This window comes from Anas acuta, chromosome 4 (assembly GCF_963932015.1).
Source record: "Anas acuta chromosome 4, bAnaAcu1.1, whole genome shotgun sequence".
Classification (NCBI taxonomy): Eukaryota; Metazoa; Chordata; class Aves; order Anseriformes; family Anatidae; genus Anas; species Anas acuta.
The window spans coordinates 61,656,250-61,672,830 of record NC_088982.1 but is presented as its reverse complement, the minus strand read 5'-3'; the positions used below and the strand labels follow the sequence as shown (position 1 = coordinate 61,672,830).

At 46.6% G+C, this 16,581-nt stretch overlaps 1 protein-coding gene across 3 annotated transcripts; it reads right to left on the bottom strand.

Annotated features, from left to right (window-relative positions):
- Positions 1 to 790: 790 nt before the first annotated feature.
- LOC137856323 (UDP-glucuronosyltransferase 2A2-like) lies at positions 791 to 14,141 on the bottom strand. Of its 3 annotated transcripts, XM_068681591.1 has the most exons (8): positions 13,400 to 14,141; positions 9,492 to 9,498; positions 8,033 to 8,658; positions 5,771 to 5,919; positions 4,393 to 4,524; positions 3,883 to 3,970; positions 2,899 to 3,118; positions 791 to 2,241 (listed from the first exon to the last, which is right to left on the bottom strand). In XM_068681591.1, the coding sequence occupies exons 1-8, from the start codon at positions 14,133 to 14,135 to the stop codon at positions 1,965 to 1,967; spliced, it is 2,235 nt and encodes a 744-aa protein (XP_068537692.1). In that variant the 5' UTR covers positions 14,136 to 14,141; the 3' UTR covers positions 791 to 1,964. The 3 variants fall into 3 exon arrangements, with proteins under 3 accessions (XP_068537692.1, XP_068537693.1, XP_068537691.1); XM_068681592.1 differs by lacking the exons at positions 8,033 to 8,658; positions 9,492 to 9,498 and adding an exon at positions 10,959 to 10,990 and having other exon boundaries at positions 13,429 to 14,141; XM_068681590.1 differs by lacking the exons at positions 8,033 to 8,658; positions 9,492 to 9,498; positions 13,400 to 14,141 and adding an exon at positions 10,959 to 11,785.
- Between the last annotated feature and the right edge of the window lie 2,440 nt (positions 14,142 to 16,581).

Below are 16,581 nucleotides of genomic sequence, written 5' to 3'. Positions count from 1 at the left end.
CTAAATTCTGCAGCTCTGTTTTAATAAACTGCAGTATAGGATTCAGTGTTTCAACAATTGCCACACTGTGCTGTCTTCTTAGAACTGACAGTATTTTGGGCTTTGCAGATTTTAGTCTACACAGCTATAGCAAACATGAGCAAAAACTCTGACCTCCATTGTGAAAACATGTTCAGCTTCTTGTAGTATTAAAAAAACGTTTATCCTCACTGCAAAACATTGTTTTGAGGGAGTTTAGATTAACATGTCAAATTCAGTATGCTTTAACTCTTTAAAATTCAGGTTAGGTAAGCTAAATTGCTCTCACTAAGTCATTCAAACGAAGTACTTCTTCGAAGTACAGAGCCCTGTATTTCCCACGTCCTTCGTTAGTCCTACTGTCAGCACAAAGTTAGGAGCCTTGCTGGCCTTACTGCAAAAGACCTGACATCCTCAGGCAATCTTCTGCTGGCAAAAGCTGGGTGATGAGGGCTGTTATTGATGAAGTACGGTGGAGCTGAACCTAGGGACTGTACTGAGCAGTTGTAGTCAGTTTTCTGATAAGGGGCCTGAATGTCAAGCTGTTCTGCATTCTCTGCACTGTTACGTATATCTGCGCATCTCATCATGATCATAGGAGGAGTTTACCAGAATATGCTGGGTTCTAAGTTACTACGAGAAACATTAATAAAAGCGGTATTGTTCTAACCACTCTACTTTGGGAAACAATTCACTTGCACTTCTGTGAGGGTTTTTTTATGAAGAGATTTTAGCAGAGCTGAAGCTGTTAATAAAAAAGACAATGAAAAAGTTAATATAATGTAGGGAATTTTATTATACGAAGATAACATATTCTCGGTCTATTTCATTTTCAAACAAATCTGCAGCATCCAGAATGCAACAAATGTCAGTTAAAATTGGGGCAAATTCTTAAGTACATTGGTACAACAGTGGAATAACCTCACCTTGAACAGGAGACCTGAAGTATCATCATCTTAATAGCCTTCCATCAGTAGGGACTTCTTAAATAATTTCAGGAGTGCAGCATTTAAGACTATTCTATCTGAGCCGAGGGCAGCATTATTTTCCCACCAGTACTTCAGGCAAGGCAGGTGTTCCTATATGTTCCTGCACCGTTCCTATGTGTGACTTTACTTCTAAGTTCTACCTCTGAGGGTTTTCCTGGATTTATCAGTGAGTGTGGCTTAGAGGATCTTGGGGGTTAAGATGACAGGTGGAAGTTATTTTCATGCTCCTGTACTGTTGCAGAACGATAGCCTGTGCAGCAGGACTCTAAGCGTGTTGGATGGAAAAACAAGATGGTTCTTGGAGGAAAGAAAGCCGTTTCTGTGCTGTTTTTAGGGCTTATATATGTTCCTGTCTCCCCTCAGCCACTGAGTAGTCAGTGCATTTGTAAAAAGTGATGATAAAGCCTTCACCAGTTTCCTGCAGCTCTTAATTTTTTATGACCTTAGCTAGCCATTCAGATGGGCCTTTTTTTCAGGATCTCGCGACCTTGGCTTCACTGTCCAATCTGGAAAGAGCTTTTCTGACAGGAGAAACATTTTGGTTTCAAATTACCAAATACAGATATTACAGGGAAGGTCTGAGATAGGCTAAGAAAACTTAGTTTAAGTTAAGAGACCACAAGAGGTCAGGAGGGCTGAATTTATCAAGAGTACCAAATTGAATGGACAAGTTAGAGCGGCAATTACCGTTTTAAGAACCCTGTGTGATAACTAACAGCATCCCAAAGGATTTAGCATTTATAATTCGATTTTACTGAGGCCAGAAGGAATTTACTCGCTAAGCAAGCAACTCTGCCCTGTAACTGTTTTTTAGCATGACCCAGTTCAGTGAGGTGCTTCGTGATATGCCCAGCATAAAGCATATCCTAATAATTCTATTTACCGAGGAATATGAATAAATGCCTTGCTGAGTCAGCAGCATGTAAGGAAGAAGGAGGGTTGATGGGAACAGCACAACTATTCTTTCTTTCTTTTTGCAATTCTACCACGTTTCCTACAGCAAAATAGGCAGCACTTGACAAGAATGAAGACAGCAATGGCTGCACAGGTGAACAAGAATGCCAGAACATCCAGGCAGTGGTACTGGTACCAGGTGAGATGGTGAGCGGCAGGTCTCAAGTGCTTTGCTCCTTTGTGACGCATGACAAATTCAATCCAGAAGACAGCTCTGTCCAGAGGCGTAATTGGCTGGTCGTGGTGTATCTTGGATAATCTTAAAGCATTTTCCTTGTAGCTGGAAAGAAAAAAGAAGAAACCAAGGAGATTTGTCACTGTTTCCTGAAACAACCCATTCCACAGCTGGCCCTCCTCTTGAGAAAGATAGAAAGCACTGCTTTCACTTTCATCAATGTGATTTAATAATATTTGAAACCAGCCCAGACTTCTGTCTGCGCAGAAGTCGACATGTAAACTATAATAGAAAAAGCCAATCTTTTGAATAGAAAAAGTATTCTGGTTACTCTGTTGAAAAAGCAACACGGAACCATTTGCACATCTGTTCAGATATTACATGGTTAGATTAACTAAGGGTATTGGTGACTTGGGTAAGAGAAAGAACTGTGATGTCTCCAAACTGAGTACCTGTAACAACTGGCATTTTCACACAAAGCCTCTGAAGAACTTAACACTGAACAGCAGAGAGTCATCTCAGGAGCTGCTCTGAGCTTTCCAAGAGCTATCTTTCTCAAAGGGATCTTAAAATGTCATACAAAGAAAAAAGAATTACTAAGCTCTCCTTCTGGGAGATGCAAATTCTCAGTAAAGAGATGTTTTTCATCTGCAACCCAAGTGCCAGCTATTCAGTATTTTGGATTCCCACAAGAGAGCAGAATTTCTCACATCAGCAGCCCAAGGTTTTAATAACCTCATCCTATAGTAAGAAAAAACTCACGAGGAATTGTTAATGACTGTATTCACTGCATCAACTAGGTCCTCTGTCTTCAGCGTGCCGAAATCCAGCTCAACTGCAGCTCCCTTTGCCCTCATGTGCGCAATGTTGTCATGCTGGTCAGCAAACATGGGAATCCCAACCAACGGGATCCCGTGGTAGATAGCTTCATAGATCCCATTGGTGCCACCGTGAGTAATGAAGGCTTTCGTCAAGGGATGGCCTGGAACAGGGAAGGAGAGCTGTGTGTAGCAGCAGCAGACCATGACCTCCGGGATATCAGAGCTGCCAGCTACTTGGGACATGTGCTGCTAGAGAAGAGAACGGCCCTGCCCTCTGTATCGGCATCAACACCTGCACGGTTAGCTTCCACGCGTTCATATTGAATGCAGTGCATGAACCTCCACATTCCTCCAGACAACCCCAGAGTTACTTTACCCCTTCTGCTGTCATGCAGCTTTAGGTTCTAGTTTTTACGTGGCCTTAGGTTCATACCCCTTCTGCAGCCTTTCTTCAATCATTTTGAAGAATGAGCTCAGGAAATGAACTGCAAAGGTGAAATGCAGTTCCAGAGTACAAAACTACTTTCTTACTGTCTTCCTCCTGCCTACAGGTGGTTCTTAGCCCTTCCAAACAAGTGCCACTGGGCTCTCTAGGACAGACATTTGCTTAAGAGATCCATCTGTATAGCTAAGCTCAAATTGCTGCCTTCTTGAGCTGCTGCTTCCTATTCCCTTTACAGTCTGGCTGCATCTTCCATAGTTCTTGTATGGCCGCTCACCTTAAAGTCAAAAGCAGGCTAGGAAATTAAGGCTCCAAGAGCAAACCTCTGCTGCTTGAGGTACAAAATCAACTATAGCTGCAAGTGTTTTTTTTTCTTTTTTCTTTTTTTTTTTTTTTTTGCACCCAAATAAGCCATTTTAGCAGAAGGACAAATGAAACAGTTTTTCCAAGGGTGTAATGTATCCCAGAGAGAATCAGTCTCACCAAGCAGGTCATTTTGGGGTATCCAGTCATAAGTCCTGGTGTTGGAGCCCAGAGCTTCTGGTTTCTTTCCTTTGTACCTCCAAAGGACCTTGAACAAAGGAATACTAAGATAAAGACAGTGCATGTGGCATGCTCTTTTGTATTATTACACATAAAATAGGACCTTATCTTAAACCCGCATCCCTTTCCCCCGTGATTCAAATAGCTTTGGCTCCAGTTTATATCTTCAGTTAGTTATTATGGGCTTTCCACACAGAGGGATTTTTACATTTTTGCCTATGAACACACCGCTGTGCTGTTTGGTTTGGGGGCAGGGAGGGGAGAGAAACACCTGAATGTGATGTGAGGCAGCTCAGCCATCTGCCTCTTTGAAGAGCCTAGCTTCTTGGCCATGGCATATCCAGCAGACATGCAGATAGAAATCAAGCGTAAAAGGCTTGCTGAAGGGAGTAAAAGTGACAAAAAAAACAAAACCAAGGCAGATTGCTTTATACTTGAAAGTAAATTCACCTTTTGTGGAAGCTGGCTGAGCGCTCTGGCAATTACATTACTTTTTTCATCAGTCAGGTTGTAGACCATTGATCCGAGAGAAAACACCACAACGCCATGTTCTCCTGAGCTCTGAACAAATTCTTCCATTTCCTAGGAGGCAGAAAGCATGATAATAGTGATTTCGCGATGCAGATTACACAGATTATGTGAACAGAGAGCATAATTTAGTTTATTGAGGTGATATCTGATCGTGGCATATGAGTACCTCTGTTGACAGAAGGCTGTGACAAAGATACACCTGGCCATGTGCAAAATAGGCAACTTCTGCCAAAGAAGGATTAGGACAAGCATTGAGACAGGTAACAGAGGCTTTGTCTCTGAAAGCAAGTCAAGCAGTTTCAGGACACATTTCTTTCAGAGCATGACCAGCAGGAATGGATCCAGGTACTGGAGTTAGAAGGCCATACCCTGTGACACCCTCCCTAGCATAGTTTGGCACGGTTCTCAATTTTGCTGGAACAGGTCCTATGCATTTTACAGCTCTGCAGCAAGAGACATTGCTGAAAACTGTGAGGTTGTTGCAGCATCACAATCAGAAATTTGTCAAGACATTGCAGTCACTTTGTTAGCCAGTTCTGTATTTCTTCCAGTACAGCATGTATTGCTAACCAGACTTTACATGTCAGAACAATAGATCTTCCTGTTCGTTTTTTTAGATGGTGTTATATGAAATGGAACCCTTGTAGCAAGGGTTGAGTTAAGAAGAGTTACATTTTTTATTTTTTTTTTCAGTAGACAACTTACACTGAAAAATACCCTGCCTCCTGTAAGGTTCCTGCAGGGGTGATACTCTAGACCAGAGCATGTCATCTTGTCATCATCATCAGTCTGAAATTCCACTTGAATGCTGCCATTCACAGCAGAGCATAGGCTGGGGATGTAGAACATTTTACTTCCTTTATGAGATCTTAAACTAAACACTAATAGAGAAGCGTTCAGCAGTATTCTCTTTCTGCAAGTCTTGGCTCCATTTTGTCTAATAAATTAGTCCAGTCACAGTGCTGTGCTGCATCAGGTATTTGAGTGTTCTCATGTGCTGGAGGTCTGCATCTTAGAATTAAATCTTACACTCTGAGGTAGTACCTATTTCTCTTAAAACAAACACCTGTACTTGCTCCTGCTGACCTCAGCTATCGTTTTTTCAGACAGCAAGCTGTAATCCCAACCTTCAGTGTGTACAAGTCTGGGCAGATTGCTCAGGAGCTCTGTGCTCCCCAGCAGCAGCAGAGCATCTTCTTTAAGAATGAGTTTTCTCATGATGTGGCCTGCCTGGCTGTTCAGGGAGGGAAACTGCTTGTGCGGATAACCAAGCAGTGGCAGAACGAAGTCCATGTACCTTTGGCAACGGCTTTGCAGGCTTGCAGTGAAGTCCTCCAACAAACTCAAAGTTGGGCAGGAAAGGGCGTGGAAATTCAAAATCCCAGTACGTTCTGATTAACCAGATCTCTGCTTTCCCCATCGTCTCACACAGGGTCGTGGGCCTTCCTATGGACAAGGTACAAGGCATTTAGCACAATTACAGGTATAATCTTGTTTGCAGTAGATTACAAAATGGGAGCTTTACCTTTGTCTTTTGGCACTCCCAGTCAGTGTAGTCTGTCAAACTGAGCATGAAATAAAAACTTGGACAAATCCAGACCTTGCCCCATCCCTGCTCAGCCTTGGCAGGTTGCTGCAACCAAGGCAATAGTATCTTTACAACCACTTTGAACCTTCAGAATAAATTTAGAGTAGTACATGAGTAAGTTGGGAAGCGTTTAGTTTCTGTGCATTTCTTGTATTTATGGAAGATTTTATTAGCCATGCTTGCAATAAAAACCCACTCCGGGGAAGAGAACAATCACACAAAACTAAACATCCAAACAGAAGTAAATGAACCACTAAGTGATGATCACGAATCAGGGAAGAAGAGGGTTTTTAACTGAGTTCTGTTGCATTTTTCAAATGGTGACTCAGACTGTGGCTACTCAGACTACAGTGCAAAACTGGTACAGCATTGGGGACTGCGTAAGCTGCTGCTGAAAAATAATTGGAAAAAATTGCCAAAACTAAAGGTTCTCTGCAATTTTATGCAAAATCTAATGTGCCTAGAAACTCATTTGTAAAACAAACAAACAAACAAAAATATCAATGGGAATAGCTCTTTTATAGCTTCCCATTTGGAAAAATACATATTCTTACCCACATATTGCAAGTTGTCTTCAGTATTTTCCCCACAAATTGGAACTGAGGTGTAAGAGGGTTAAAAGTGTTAATAAGTGATTTTCCAAAGTGAGCTCAATGCAAACAGGATCCTAGCAAAACAAGCAGAAAGTGGGGCACCTTATACTACTTGATCAGCATTACAAATAAAGTTTTGTTTTGTTTGTTTTGTTTTGCTTCCAAAGTGGAGGGTAATGGCTCAGTTATAAAATTACTGGAGTGAAAAGTAAAACTAGAGTGATGCAGAGGTGTTGCTCTTTAAGTTGTATTCTGAAGCTGTTAAGTCTTACGTGGTAGAAAAGTTCAATCCAGGGAGAAGGGGACTAGGTTGGAAGGCAGAGAGGTGTTCTTGGGCAACACAGAAGAGATCAGAGGTCAGCAGAGTAGTGCCCTTGTGCTTGCTGTTCAGTTGTTATCTGTATGAACACAGATATTCTGTACGAGGTTCAAAGTCCATTGAACCAGAAGGTCTCTTTAACAGACTTTGAATCAAGCATGAGCTGTACTAGGCTGGAACAAAAGTTTCAGGTGTTTTGTTTGAGGAAACTATATTTCAAACTCTGGATGATAGAAGAAAGAGAAAGGTGACAATACCTAACATTTATTTTTGGGAAGTGTGAACTCACACTTAGCATCCCATTACCAAGCAGGGCTGCCAGACACTTCCAGATGATGCATGCAATGCAACATGAATGAAGGGTGCGTTGTGCTTCTCAGTTGTCCAAAGACAGTCAGTGTGCCTGTCCTCAAAATTAAGAAACAACAATTGTCCTCTAAATTCCTCGACAGGCACTAAAATAGGCATGCAGCTCACCGGAAGAGCTGACGAGGAGCATCATCGTTGACAAAAATTGCGACTACATGCTAGAAAGATCCCTAAGGGAAACTGCAGCAGAACTGCACTGGTTTCTGTTAGGCTGTATCAGCCCTAAAAGGTAAAGCACAGTCTCTGTGCAACCTAAACAGAATTGTCGTCTCTGCTGGGCTCTGTTAAGAAATCAGGGTAATTGAATTTTTTAAATTTTGCATGAAAATATTTTGCTTAAAATGTAGAAAAGAACACAAGGAATCAGAGATCTGTCCTACAGCAAATGAATGCAGTTGTGAATGAGGATGGAAGTACAGAACCAGAATGGGCTCGTGGCTGTGACAGAGCAGGGACTAGGGTCTTCTTTTGCAGTGATCCAGGGCCTCCTTCAGAGACCTTCCCCTTTCTCCTGTCAGAGCTGGAAGGAGCCCAGCATGATCCCCTCTAACGTGGGACTACATCTTCAAGGAGATCACCAGCATAATTGTGAGACATCTGGAGAAAGTAATGTGATTCTATAGCACCAAGCTCTCAAAGCATTCAAAAGGCACAACCTATGCGAGAGAGACTGCTCAGCGGCTGCCTTACCTAAGACATTACTGTAGTACCCATCCCATTCATCTCGCCAAAACTTCAAGAAAAATAAATCCGTGTAAAGGTAAAAGAGGAAGTTCCGCAGTCTCTCCACAAAGGACATCTGGTCCGTCATCCCCACTGTGCTAGCAGGCACGTAAGAAGGTGGGGACGGGAGCCCACCACACAGCCTCTCTGCCACGTTCCCGTCAGAGAAGCGGAAGGTGTAGACAAAAGGGATTTCCAGTAGTTGTGCTACAAGCTCCCCCCCTACAGCCAGAGGGTCAGCGATCAGAACATCAAACTTGGCCTGCTGCAGCTTTGCCATCAGCTGAGGGTTCGTCACCAAAGTGTCACAGGTCTGCTTTGACATGTCAGAAAAGGTGCCTATGAGCTCTGTCATCCTCCACATGACCTCCCAGGGGAACAGATTAGGAAGCTCATTCATCCAGAGGTTGAGGAAGTCCTCCATGGCAGTATCCAGGAACTCCTGGGAATAGGGCACTTGCAGGACCTCAAAAGTGAAAGGGGAAGAGGTGTCTTCGTAGTTGATGAGCAGATTGCTTGATGGCACCAGCACAGTCACCTCATGACCCCGGAGGACGAGCTCTTCCAGCAGCACTTTGATGTTGATCCAGTGACTTGCGTCGGTGGGCCAGACCACCACCTTCCCACAAAAGCCAGTGCTCCAGCAGCACGTGCAGGCCCAGAGCAGCCAGAGGAACCTTTGTCCCATCATCTCAGCAGCCCGTGCACAACTCCAGTCTGAGCAGGCTGGAAACAGCTCACCGCTCAGAGTGCAAACAACTTCAGAGACAGCCAATGAAAGTAAGATCCGCTTGGCGCTAGCCTTGGCGAGAGGGCATGTCGGAACACCAAACACTCATGGGAGGGCCGGGCAAGCAAAAAATCCCGTTCTGGAGTCTCCTCCAGAGCTGCAGCCAAACTCTGGAAGTGAAGGCAATTCCCGTTTTTGCTCCCCACAGAGTGCAGTCTGCAGCACGTGAGGACCAGAAATCCTTGCCCTGCTGCCAGATCTTCCAAGTGAAGCTATGCATTTCTATGCCCAGCAGGAGTTTGGGCTAGAGAGAGCACATGAGCAGCCCAAGGGACCTTTTTGTCGACTAAGGGCTTAACCCAGTCTTTTCTCTTGACTACAGTCAGATTTGCTTCTTTGCCCTGCAGGAACCAACCTACCTGGAAGGCCAGTTACAGTTTTAATCTCCTGCTTTATTAGGTGCAGACACAACATCCTGCAGTGATTCAGAACTAGCCCACACAGAGTGCTCTCATCCTGTCTTCTCTGTTACCAGATGTTGTGGCCACACTGCTGAAAGGGCACGGTCCTGAAAGAGGTCATCCCAGCATCAAGATCATCCCAGGGAAGAAACAGAAGTAGGTGAAGAGCTCGGGTTTTGCTTACCACCTCCTGTCCCCTCTCTGCCCAGGGGCAGTTCAACACAAGAGGCCTGACTTCCCCTCTTGGAGGCAATCCCACGGAGCAATCAGAGATGCGTGGTGCAGCAGATGTGTTCTGGGAGGAGAACAGGCAGCTGCTCTTTCCTGAGCAGAAGGAGAATGAGGCTCAGCCTGTGTCTAAGCAGGTCCTGAGCACACCTCCAGGAGCTCAGCACCACCACGTGGGACCCTCCCTGGTCTGAGGATGGAGCAGGAGGCTTTCATCATGTCTCAACCTCACCCCTTGAGAAAGACTTCAGATAGGAAAAGCCTTTAGAGAGAAAAGCAGCTAAAAGTCATTGTAAGGACACGGAAAAAGCTTTTCTAAGGAGGTGGCGGTGATGCACACGTGCACTGCACAAGCTGCAGACATTGCCACGTTGGGGTGCGTGGCCCTTTCTTTCACACCTCCTTCACCACTAGATACTGCCCAGACCAAAGCAGGTTGCAGTCAGAGGGGAGCACAGGCTTTGTATATGTAACCTTAAATGCTAAAGCACACGTTTTATGACTAGTAGAAAGCCCAGCAAATTGCACAATTCCACAAGCAGCCTGAAGCTGACATAGCACTGTCTCAAAGCACACACTGCTGCCAGCATAAGGCTTTCTACCCTCTGCCAAACATGATAAGTATCACACATAAATATGCAGCTAACTACTGCAGTAGTAGGACTTGCTGCCAACTTGGCTTTCTCAACAAAGCCATGTGCTACTACAGATCTGGAAAATAAATACAAACCTGTAAGTCCTCACATTGGAATAAGAATAGCCCTGTAATTCCTCTCCCTTCACCACACGCACACACAAATTGTCCTATTTCCTTCTAATCATAACAATAACTTCTTAAAACTCCAAAATTAATTCTGCAATTGATATTAAATAAACAAGCAAAAAAGCCCATCTTCTACTACTTCTTTTAGACACCTTCAGAAAAGCCAAGGACCTTTTCTCCTTGCTGCTGGGGGCCTTTCATCACTGCAAACTGAGACGTGGTGCACTTTTCCTAGCCAGCAGGGCCAGCTGCTCTCCCAGACCTTTTACAGTCCCGGGGAGGATGCTTTCTCTCATACTGAGGAGAGCTAAGGATGTGAGAATGGTATCAGGGAAAAAAATGTAATGTTAGATAGCCTTCTACAGCTTTGTAAGTTCATCAGTTGAATTTAGTAGGCAAGCAATACTATTTTGCTCTTCTTTGTGTCTGTTGCATTTGATGACTGACTGACTGACCCCTTTCTGTTTCAAGTGGTGTTAGCGCTGGTTTGCCCATCTCAAAAGTACCTGTATTGTTTGAGCTGCAGCAGCATAGCTAGAAGCATGTAAGGTTTGTACTTGCCTGGGTTGTTAGCTGTGACATGGAAGATTTTGGAGGAAGGAAAGCAATTCAGGACTGCCTTGGCCCTGGCTGGTACCTTGTACCAAGGCTCTGAGTATGTAGCCCTACGTGTATAGCAGGTGTAATCTCTATAAGTAAGAGCAGCCTTACCTAAAACTTCACTGTAGTATTGATCCCAGTTTCTCCAGAAAAGGTAGTGATACGTCAAATCCTGTAGAAAATAGGAGATGATGTTGTATAGCCTCTCCGTGAAGGACATCTTGTCTGTTAGGCGGCTTAGGATGGCTGGTACATAGGAAGGAGGTGCTGGGAGCCCTCCGCAGAGTCTCTCCACCGTGTTGCCTAAGGAGAACCGGATGGTGTACACGAAAGGGATACCCAGCATCTCTGCAAAGAGCTCCCCGCTGGGCACCAGTGGATCTGCAACGAGAACGTCGAAGGCAGATGCCTTCAGCCTTTCCATCAGCATCTTGTCCCTCAGGACTCCATCGCAGATGGTTTTGGTCACAGCCTCCAGCTTGCTCAGCAGTTCAATTACCCGGTAAATTCTTTTCCAGAGAGGTAACTCTCTCTCCTCATAAAACCAGAAATAGAAAGATTCGTCCAGCGTGGCAGCCATCTCCTTTTTGCTGATCGGCACCTCCACCACCTCGAAGCGGAAGGGCGAGTGGTCTGTGGCATTGAGGATGAGGAAGCACGAAGGCAGCAGCACGGTCACCTCGTGGCCCCGGGCCACCAGCTCCTTGAGGACGTACTCCATGTTGAGCCAGTGGCTGTTGTCCACCGGCCAGACCAGCACCTTGCCACCAGAGGCTGAGCCCAGCACAGCCAGCAGCCACAGCACGGCCACCTCCTTGCCAGCCATGGTCTGCCTTGCTTCTTAGTGCCCCCGTGGCTTTCCTTCACTGGGAGCAGCAGGGCAAGCCAAGCCAAGCTGGGCTGGGCCTGCATGACACTGCCTTGCACTGCAGGCAAGGGGCCAAGGTAGCTGGTGCAAAATCCCGTCCTGGATAACACGTGTTCTCCTGGGGAAAAGGTGACTGGGACCATCTGGCACCATCTGGTGGTCAGCGGCTGGCTGAAACTGGGAGATGTTTCCTCTGGAGCTGCGCAGAGAGCTGCGAGCCTGGGGGACTCCACCCTGTGTGGGTCACATCCTGCCCGGCGTGCCTGCCGAACTGCAGTCTGCTGGTTTGGGTACAAGAAGTGACTTGAATGAAGAGGCCAGAGCTGGGAGGTGATGGCATGGGTTGCCCTGCCTGCCACTAGGTGCCAATAATGCACTGTAAGTGGAACCAGAAACTACGCTAAAGCGCTTCAGCTATGGCCACGCTCCTGGTGTGCAGGTAAGGAATGATGTGAGCCCTCTTCGCTGTGCCAGGACTGAGTCGCTGGGATCCTGCCTAGCTCTGTTGCTCAGTTTTCCTAATCATATTGTCGTGTGAGGCTTTTGCTGGGGCTCCTGTGCTGTCCAGAGTGTCATTTCCAGCATGAAAGCAAAGGTGGTGGTAGTGGTCAGGCCATGAGAAGCCAAGCTGGGGCCCATACGCTTTGGCCCGTGTGCTGTGCACGTGACAAGAGCTTGGTGTCCTTGCCAAGTCCTGCAGTGCAGGAGACTGCATCCCGTGAGACTTGGAAGTGCCTCGTTTCATGGGGTAGGTGTGAGCTCAGTAGAAGAGTCATGATGACTGCGTGAAATTAACACTTATCTAAATAGTTTTTTTTATGTATTTGCTCAAAGCAGCCCGGAACAAAAGCCTGGGGAGGAAGACTTGTTACGTTCACTGTTTGCTTGTGGGTGGAGCGTGTTTGCACAAAACAGTCTTTACTTAGAGAGGGTTGGTTTTAATTACCTGTGATGTAAACAAAGTCTCTATTACAAAGCCACAGTGCACCTCGGTGTTGCTACTAAGGGTCAAGGCTGGCGCGTAACTTGCCAGTCATCCCCCTCTGATGCTCTGCGTTAGGAAAGCAGCTCTGGTGCTGTCTGCTTTCTGTGCAAGCAGTCATTGAGGGGGAGATGTGCAAGCTGAGCTCTCAGCAAGGTGAGCTCAGCTTGTACATGCACAGTCCATGGTGTGAAAGCTGTTTCAGCCTCTGCATTAGGACCAAGTACAGCAAATCCTGCAGCTGGGATGCCTGCTGATCCCTGTCTCCATACAGAGGCGTGCCTGCACAGCACCCTGTCTGGGGTGGGTGCAATTGATGGAGTCATACCCAGGGTAGGTAGATTGGTGACTAATGGCTTAAGACTGTATGTGTTGCCCTGCTAGCAGGATCCCCAGGGAAATGTGCCTCCTCCTTTGTAAATGCATTAATGCATTTATTCTTTTGGTTTCTGCAATCCCTCTGACCTACAGTTCCAGATTGACGTATTGGCTGCCTGTAAAAGGTCCCAGTTTTGCCTGGCGTGGGCTGCCTGGCTCCTTCACTGGCAGCTTGCTCCTTTTCCCACAGAAGGACATTTTTATTTATTTTTTTTTCTGGCCATGCTGGCTGACACCCTCCAGACCTTGCCTTTGCCTCGTGCTCTGCAGCTCATAACATAGGAGGCTGTGCAACGAATGAGAAGTGAGGTAGCAAAGGCTTACCTAGGATCTTGCTGTAGTAGACGTCCCACTCTCCCCAGTAGCTCTGGAAAACATAGTCTTGCAAGTGGTAAGACACGATATTTTTTATTCTCTCGCTGAAGGACATGCGGTCGGTGAGCTCGGACAGGGCTGCGGGCGTGTAGGACGGTGGGGCTGGGATCTTGCCACAGTGCCTCTCCACGGTGGAAGCCGGGGAGAAGCGCAGCGAGTACACGAAGGGGACAGCCAGCTTGAGAGCCACGAGGTCCCCGCAGAGGGTCACCGGGTCGGAGAGCAGCAGGTCGTAGCCAGAGCCCCGCAGGTGGGCCATCAGCTCCTGGTTGGTCAGCACCGCGTCGCACATCTGCCTGTTGAGCTGGTGCCAGCTTTTGGACAGTTTTCCCAGCTCCTTGTAAAACTGCCAGAAGGTCAGGGCTGTCGGCCTGTTGTTCAGCCACAGTGCCACGATCTCCTCGATCAGGTTCTCGATGGTGTCTTTCTGGAAGGGCACGTTAAAGACCTCAAACCTCTCCGCGGCCTCAGCCTTGGGCTGAATGAAGAGGGAGGCGTTGGATACCAGGACGGTGACGCTGTGCCCGCGGCGGATGAGCTCCCGTATGACCGCCTGCACGTTCAGCCAGTGGCTGCCTTCTGTTGGCCAGACCAGCACGTTCCCACAGCAGACAGGCCCTACAAGAGCCACCTGGAAAACAAGCAGCTGGAGGCATTTCGTGGAGCTGCTGGCTTTTGCGGCCATGGCAGGATGGAGGGCTGGATATCCTGTGAGGTCTGCCTTCCAGCTGGGAGCACTCCACCTCAGCGCCGTGGCACTTTGCTAGCACCCTTAGCAAAGGCAAGAGTCCCCTGCTGTGCGAGTGGGGCCTTTCGGGTCCGTGTGTGCTCTGTGGGCTGAAAAGACAGGAAAGGATTCTTGGAGATTTACTTCTCCCTTCCTGCCCCCCACCTTGCCAGCTTCCCCCCATGGGGACTCCTTTCCCTAGGTAGGGGTGGCAGCAGTCCCAGCTGCTGTCAGAGGTCCATGCTACCCTCAGGCCAGTCCATTTGCGTAAGAATCTCGTCCTTTATTTCTAGTACCTTTGTAGTTCCTCCCTGAGGAGCAAAATCCTTACCGTGGAAAGGAAAGCAAATAACAAGGGCTCTCCTGCAGCTGTATTGGTGCCGTATCAGTCAGTAAATGCTGGAAGATGGACTAGTTCCTGCTAGAGAGTAAGTGGCATCACTGCCAACATTGGAGAAATGCTGAGGTTTGCTGGAGAATGTATAGCCACTTCTCACTTGAGAAGATCTGTTTTCAGTTGCAACAGCCATGGTGTCATCTTTCTACTTTTTATGGTACAAATTCACCTGTACCTAAAGATAATTATTACTTTTTTTTTTCTTCTTTACTTTTTTTTTTTTCTTCTGGAATAGGCATGGAGCTTTGCCAAAACAACAGGCAGCAGTGCTGCAGGAACTGCTTGCCCGAATGTTTGGCCAGACCTGTGATGGGACTGGCAGGGACAAGCAATGTTGCAGACATCATCAACCACCTCAACCCTTCTACAGCTGCGTCCCTCCTTAATACAAGTTATGGCAGCTCTAGTGCGGGGAGGTTGTTGCTGCTGTCGGGGGCACATCAGCACCAACGTGGTCATGTTGTAGGCTTGGTTCACGTCTCTAACTATGCCTCTGTGGTTCTTCTCGGTGATACCCACATAATCTGGGCTGGCTCTCCCTTGGAAATGTAGGCACTATGTCCTGAAAGGAGCTCTTAACCACCAGGAATCAAAACGAGAACTTAAACCCAGGCAGAAAATGGTTTGCTCGATCCAATACGATTTGGGCAGAGTGAATAACACGCAGCAAAAATCTTACCTAGCAGAGACTTCTGTGGTAGGAGAGCATCTTTCTCTGGATCACGCGGTGTAATTTGGTGTGCCAGTCCGCTTCTGTGAGTTGTTGCTCACCTGCCCTGTGCCTCAGCAGCTCTGGCAAGGCTTGGCATCAGGCGGAAGGAGCTTAAATAAGTTCCACCTGAACAGGGATTTTCAATAGGAGGAAGTAATACAATATGGGATGATCACAAGGGGGCAAGTCTTCTGGGATTATTCATTTCTTTGTTATGCCCCAGTAATTTAATAGCCAGGATGGTCTTCCCCATGCTAGGGAATATCGTGATGTTGCTACAGAGCCAGATTCTCAGAAGGATTTGTGTCCTGTAGCTAAGAGATACGATGTCTGATGGCTAAAAACATCTTTTGCTTCCTTAAAGGTCCTAGCTGGCACAACAAAATTAGTTGTTAAATAATAGATTTGTTTACAAACTGCCCACGGGAACAAAGAGCATCCTGTGCTTTGTCTGCAAAGCATTTCAAGAGTTGTATGTTACCCTTGCTGGTAAATGCTGCATGTGTGGCTGTTGGTTCTGCAAATCAAGGCAAGCGTTTACTGACTTGAAACTACAGGAATCTGAAGATACAGCTCCATGTTTTTTAAATTTTGTCCATAATATTCAACCTCACTTTCTAACCCATCAGTTTGGAGCAATTATACCAGCATGTCATTATGATATGCTCTCCTTTCTTCATGTAAGCTCTTTAAGCACTGGAAGGCCCACTATAAAGTCTCTTCCAGACTGAACAACCCAACTCCATCAGCCTGTCTTTGTAGGAGAGGTGCTCCAGCCCTTTGACCATCCTTGTGGCCCTCCTCTGGACCTGTTCTAATACTTCCATGCTGGGGGCCCAGCGCTGAACACAGGCTTCAGGTGGGGTCTCACAAGAGCAGAGCAGAGGGGGAGAATTCCCTCCGTAGCCCTGCTGGCCACACTTCTTCTGATTCAGCCCAGGGCTAGGTTGGCTTTCTGGGCTGCAAGCACACATTGCTGGCTTGTATTCAGTTTTTCATCAACCAATGCCCTCAAGTCCTTCTCCTCAGTGTTGCTCTCCATCCCCTTAACCCCCCCCAGCCTGGACTGATGTTTGGGGTTGCAAAGTCAGCTGAAGTCGGTCGAATTTTGCTCCTGAATTTCATAAGCTTCTGTTTCTAACCCCCAAGTAACCAACTCCTCTGTAGCAATTAAGGGCTATTGCTAGTGGAACTGGAGGGTTAAATCATACTTTTAAAGGCAGGATTTAAAAGGGCAGCTTTTAAAGCTGATGCTCACATTACTCTTAATGCAGAAAAGATAAACACTGTGAGGA

Excerpts from the sequence above, each read along its gene's own strand:
- LOC137856323 (XM_068681591.1), bottom strand. The coding sequence starts at position 14,135 with ATGGCCGCAAAAGCCAGCAGCTCCACGAAATGCCTCCAGCTGCTTGTT. Across the intron at positions 5,920-8,032 it reads GTACTACAGTAATGTCTTAG|GAAGGCCCACGACCCTGTGT; the intron begins GTAAGGCAGCCG and ends CCTTGTCCATAG. Across the intron at positions 3,971-4,392 it reads TCAGCCAGCTTCCACAAAAG|GTCCTTTGGAGGTACAAAGG; the intron begins GTGAATTTACTT and ends CCTTTGTTCAAG.